The 6,046-nt window shown below is 43.5% G+C and overlaps 1 protein-coding gene across 1 annotated transcript; it reads right to left on the bottom strand.

Moving 5' to 3' along the window:
• Positions 1-300: 300 nt before the first annotated feature.
• LOC123401328 (putative F-box/FBD/LRR-repeat protein At4g00315) lies at positions 301-2,843 on the bottom strand. Its single transcript, XM_045095113.1, has 4 exons — positions 2,176-2,843; positions 2,017-2,073; positions 1,066-1,947; positions 301-968 (listed from the first exon to the last, which is right to left on the bottom strand). The coding sequence occupies exons 1-4, from the start codon at positions 2,200-2,202 to the stop codon at positions 441-443; spliced, it is 1,494 nt and encodes a 497-aa protein (XP_044951048.1). The 5' UTR covers positions 2,203-2,843; the 3' UTR covers positions 301-440.
• Positions 2,844-6,046: the final 3,203 nt, after the last annotated feature.

Below are 6,046 nucleotides of genomic sequence, written 5' to 3' on the forward strand. Positions count from 1 at the left end.
AAACTTTCCTTGGATATCTTTTTGTGTTCTTCTCTGGTTTGTCAGAAATATCAAAGTATTTGTTTCAGCACATATGGTGCTTGTGCGTGATGTTCGGAAAATTAGTTTAGAGGTGGATGTGTGTAAAAGCAAATATCTGATCATGCACAATTTTCCTTCCAAAGGAACATCAGAGCACATACCATTGCAATGCATTGTCAAATGATTATTTCAACACTGGTATGGATAAAGATGAACTGATGTCAACTTGTTTTCAATAGTTCACAATTATTATTTCCATGCATCACAAACACAGTATACTTCCCAATAGTGCAAAAGCTTCAATTGAAAGGAAAGCAAGAGTACAAGCATAATAACTACTGAATTATGGAGTTTCATGAACTCCTTCCAGTTATGAAGATGATATCACAGATGACTTAGAAACTGCTACATTTTTTTAATTAGGACCGGAAGTGAACCACAGCAACAGAAGACAAACCCAACGCCTCTGTTATCTGCTTCCGCTCCTCGGCTGTCGGTGGATATCTTGATGGACATACACTGTCCTTGATCTCAGGATCCAAGTCGCCACAGCGCCCACACACCTTCCTGTCATGCAGGGATATCTCTGTTATATTAACCGCATGTTCCGCGACACACCTGATGTATCGCATAAAATTGTCGTCAGGTTGGAACCCGTAGATGGTGAGCTTAGCCAGATTCTTGTGCTTGAAATCAGGGGCATATGGCTTCCACTTCACGTCTGCCTTTTCGCAGAAACAATATTTCTTCCGCAACTCTTTGTTTGTTATCATTATGCACCAATGATCCCACACTGTGATGCACAGCTCTTTCAGGGAGGGTGCAGCTTCAAGAATAAACATTGTCCAAGCTAAATCACATCCTTCAGGAAGATGGTCCAGATTCACATGCTGTAGCTTGTTGAGCACAGGCTTGAGCAGTTTTGGGCATTCTGGCAGAATCCAAATCTGGTATAGAAAAAAACAATTAACAAAACTACTATTGTCACATGTAACCATCATAGAGTGAGAATGGACAGATATGATTCAAATGACTTATTGGTACCTTTTCACTTCGAAAATCCAGACGCAGATAGTCTATGTTAGGAACATTGGCAAGGAGCTGACTTAACTCGAGAGTCTTGTCCGAACGGATGCGAGTTTTAATAAGGCTCAGCTTTGAAAGCTGTGGTACAAAACCAAAATACAATGGATCCTGAGAAGAGAACCAATTATCATAGGTCATCCGTTGGAGTTTTGGTAGAGATATCAGCTCAACCCTCTGAAATTTCCCATAGTCGACCTCGAGCTCAACAAGTTGATCGTGTTCTACTTGCAGCACAGCATGGACCCCTGAGTCGCAATGGGATAAACGCAAATACTCCAAGAGCTTGCAAGTGCTGAGGATGTTGGGAATGTCCAGTTCACCAAACCTCATATTTTGCAGCCACAGGCTCGTAAGGCCAGCAAACGCATGCGGACAAGCACCAAATAAATCATTGAACTGCTTCCCAAACTGGAGGAGGTCAGCAGAAGAGCAGAGGCTATAACGCTTCTTCGTTACAATCTCAAACTCAGCTGCGGCAACCTTCTGGGTTGCCATGGCACGGGCAACAGATCTGCCAATGATTAGAGAGTCATTGGGCAACAAGAGAAATCTGATTTTGAGTTCGCTGATGGTAACCTCCGGGCTCCTTGTGCTCAAGATGTTATCAGTTACATAAGCCACAGCATGGTTGGTTCGGAGCACTCCCTTGAGGCTGAAAGTTAGGTAGAGGCGTGAGAGCATGGTGGGGAGCTTCAGCATTTGCCTGGAGAGGATGCAGGTCCTAATAGCATCGAGCGTGTCCAGCCTCTCCAGAATGTTGAGCAGAAGGTCATTGGGCAGCTTGCTGAGCCTGTCTTCGTTTGCGTTGCTAGCAGCGGCTTCGTTGCGAGTTGCCTTTAGCTGGAACAAGAAATAATCAGCGTTTTGAGGATGAACCTTAGGTTGTGTACAAACACCAGACCCACTTACATTCCGCTTGCGACGACCATTCTTGTTGCCAGCAGCGGCTTGGTTGAGAGCTGATTTCTGCATTGCATTTATTAGCAGGAAAAGAAGAACAAATCAGCAACCTAGCCATGACGACGAATCGAAGAGAAGGACAAACACACAAAATAAGCAGGCACTTACCCTGGGACGACCATTTTTGTTCTTCATGGCTGATGGGATCAACAAATGACCTTAGAATAACCACCTTATTGGATCCTTGACAACGGAGGACGCGCCTTATTCGAATCCCCCTTATTCCTCCTCTGTTAATTTAGAGCGCCGCAACAATCGCCGGCGAAAAACAAATCGGGGACACCAATTTATTAGATCGATATAGGCGGCCCCGACTCCAAAAAGGAGGAGATTATTCAGAGGAGAGGGAGGAGGATCCGGATTACAACTTGTCAACTCCGAATAAAAAACACTCCTTTTGGGCTGCCCTCGCCGTTAAATCCGAAATCGGCATCCTCCCTTCCTCGATTGCACAAGGAAATCAAATCTTGTCCCGCCTCCGTCTCCCGCGAGATTATTTACTCCAAAAAAAAAACGCAGCCAGGCATAATAACGCAGGCAGCAGATGTGGTGTCCGGCGGCGGACGGCAGGGGAGGGGTCGGGGTTGTCACAGGGGATGGCGTTGGAGGAGAGTGGTGGGTGGCCGGCGGTAGACGGCAGGTTGGAAGGCTGTCGCAGGGGATGGCGGCGGGGGAGTGGGCCTGGAGGGGGTTGCCGCAGGGGATGGCGGCGGGGGAGCGGGGAGGGGGGGACGGCGGCGCCTGCGCCGAGGGGATGGATCCGCAAGATCGGCTATGGTTTCCTCTTATGCTACCATTTTGTTTTTTGAGAGAAAGTTCCTCCCGCATATCCCAAGCGTTTGGGCCACTTAGGCGCTGTTCTAAATAAATCACCAACTTATAAGTTGAAGAATGCAAAAAGTCATAAGTTGCTCCACCTCAACTTATATTTCTATTTTGAATAAGAAAGCCCAAATAGACAATTTTATAATCTATGATAACAAATGAACATCAAGTTAAATAAAATAAACACACTTATTTAGGAAAAGGGAAAAGAGTGGAATAAATTAGTTACAAAGTGTTTACATGTACAAGAAATAAAGACTAAAACACAAAGAAGGAAAATATGAACAGAGAAACAGTAAATAAAAAATAGAAAATAAAACCAAATTATAACAAGAACCAGAAAATGAAATTCAAAAAAGAAAAAAGAAGCTCACCTTGTTTCTTCTCTCCCACAAGTACTTGTAGCACAGGGTCAACACAAAAAAGGTAAAAAGAAGTTTAGCGTTGAAAAGCCAATTATCGTTCTAACCACACAAAGACCCAGTCTTGACTGCTCACACACAAAAAACAACGACATAAATAGGAGAAAACTATACGCGTATAAATCGGAGTGTATTAATGTACCAGGTATAGAGGTGATTGAGACCAAAACAAAAACTCAGCTAGCTGAGAACTAGCAAAACCGTATAAGAATTGCTTAACTAACAAATTGCAGTCTTGTCTTACGTAGTGCGATTCTCTTGTTTTGTCAGAAAATATTCATAATGTCCATGTTAAATAGTACTCTCTTCATTTCAAAATTCTTGTCTTATGTTTGTTTAGAAATGGATGTATCTAAATATTAAAACGTGACTAGATACAATCATATTTAAACAAATCTAAAACAAAAATTTTAAGACCGAGGGAGTAGTACTTTGCAATGTTTCCTAGCACAAGTTTTAGTGCAATCCTTTTTGCATAATTTAGTATGCTTAAATCATCCGTCGTAAAAAGTGCTAGAGCAAGAACTAATGAATTGCAATATGTCTTACGTTCGTTTTCATCATATTTTATTGTTGTGTGCCAAAAAGGTTTCAATGATGTTTAGAAAGTTGATGCAGAGATTGCATATGTACTGAATGCACCACAAAGGTGGATGCATGTAATCACAAGTATCTTGTCATGAAGATTATCAAATTATTATTGCAATGCTCTCAAGCAACGTGTCACATTGTACTCTGAAAAGATGGAGTGCAGAATATTGCAATGCATTACCAAATTATTATTTCAACGCTTGGTATATGAATACATACGAGGTGAATATGTCGACTTAACCCAAAGGATGCATCACAAGTACTCCCTCTGTATCACAATACTTGTTGGAAAGAACTAGTCTAGGGTATTGGTGCTCTCGTCTTTTTTTTGCCCTCTATTTATTTTAGTAATCTGAAGATTTCTTATAAATGACATTGCCTATGGTTGATATAAGGAGTAGAAGCCATTATTTTTTACTTCGTTTATGTGATGTAGATGAAGAAGAGGGATGTTACTAATGTGCATATAGATGAAAGGTTTCAAAACCTGGAAAATTTGTGTCAGCTTCCAGTTATGCTTGTTGAGACAAACAAGCATGAACAATATCATATTGTTTACAAGCTTCTTAAGTTGGTATTGATTCTGCTAGTAGCTACTACTAGTGTTCAAAGGGTATTTTCTTCAATGAGCTACGTGAAGAATAAGCTAAGGAATAAAATGGGTGATGAATATTTGAATAATTATTTGGTTACATTTGTTGAGATATAATTTTTCAATCAAGTGAAGGATGAAGATGTCATCAATCTCTTTCAAAAAGGCGACCGTAGAGTTATATTTAAGAAGGATATCATCACTGTATCAATCAAAAGTACTTATGTATTCATGTCGTTATGGTCTCATACATTGAAATATTGCTATTGCCGTTATGCTAGTGTTAATTTGTTCATATATTGCTAGTGTTGCGTTGTATGGTTCATACACTATATTTATAGGGAAAAAAATTGGATGAATACCCAGCCTTTATTTCCTGGCGCATATTATGTAACACTTGTAACTAAGGTGGAGCATTCTTTTTTCTTTTGAAGGCAACACCAATTCTCATTAACTATGACGGTGCGAGGGTAAATCTGTTGGGGAACGTCGCATGGGAAACAAAAAATTTCCTACGCGCACGAAGACCTATCATGGTGATGTCCATCTACGAGAGGGGATGAGTGATCTACGTACCCTTGTAGATCGTACAGCAGAAGCGTTTAGAGAACGCGGTTGATGTAGTGGAACGTCCTCACGTCCCTCGATCCGCCCCGCGAACAATCCCGCGATCAGTCCCACGATCTAGTACCGAACGGACGGCACCTCCGCGTTCAGCACACGTACAGCTCGACGATGATCTCGGCCTTCTTGATCCAGCAAGAGAGACGGAGAGGTAGAAGAGTTCTCCGGTAGCGTGACGGCGCTCCGGAGGTTGGTGATGACCTTGTCTCAGCAGGGCTCCGCCCGAGCTCTGCAGAAACGCGATCTAGAGGAAAAACCGTGGAGGTATGTGGTCGGACTGTCGTGGAAAAGTCGTCTCAAATCAGCCCTAAAACCTCCGTATATATAGGTGGGAGGGAGGGGACCTTGCCTTGGGGCTCAAGGAGCCCCAAGGGGGTCGGCCGAGTCCAAGGGGGGAGGACTCCCCCCCCCCCCAAACCGAGTTGGACTTGGTTTGGTGGGAGGGAGTCCCCCTTCCTTCCCACCTCCTCCTTTTTTTTCCTTTCCTCTTGATTTTCTTTTCCTTGGTGCATAGAGCCCTTTTGGGCTATCCCACCAGCCCACTAAGGGCTGGTGTGCCACCCTCAAGGCCTATGGGCTTCCCCGGGGTGGGTTGCCCCCCCCCCCCCCGGTGAACTACCGGAACCCATTCGTCATTCCCGGTACATTTCGGGTAACTCCGAAAACCTTCCGGTGATCAAATGAGGTCATCCTATATATCAATCTTCGTATCCGGACTATTCCGGAAACCCTCGTGACGTCTGTGATCTCATCCGGGACTCCGAACAACATTCGGCAACCAACCATATAACTCAAATACGCATAAAACAACGTCGAACCTTAAGTGTGCAGACCCTGCGGGTTCGAGAACTATGTAGACATGACCCGAGAGACTCCTCGGTCAATATCCAATAGCGGGACCTGGATGCCCATATTGGATCCTACA

This window comes from Hordeum vulgare, chromosome 6H (genome assembly GCF_904849725.1).
Source record: "Hordeum vulgare subsp. vulgare chromosome 6H, MorexV3_pseudomolecules_assembly, whole genome shotgun sequence".
Taxonomy (NCBI): Eukaryota; Viridiplantae; Streptophyta; class Magnoliopsida; order Poales; family Poaceae; genus Hordeum; species Hordeum vulgare.

Coding starts and splice junctions, on each gene's coding strand:
- LOC123401328 (XM_045095113.1), bottom strand. CDS start 2,202: ATGAAGAACAAAAATGGTCGTCCCAGG. Junction 2,074..2,175: donor ACAAAAATGGTCGTCCCAGG/GTAAGTGCCTGC, acceptor AATGCAATGCAG/AAATCAGCTCTCAACCAAGC. Junction 1,948..2,016: donor ATGGTCGTCGCAAGCGGAAT/GTAAGTGGGTCT, acceptor TTCTTGTTCCAG/CTAAAGGCAACTCGCAACGA.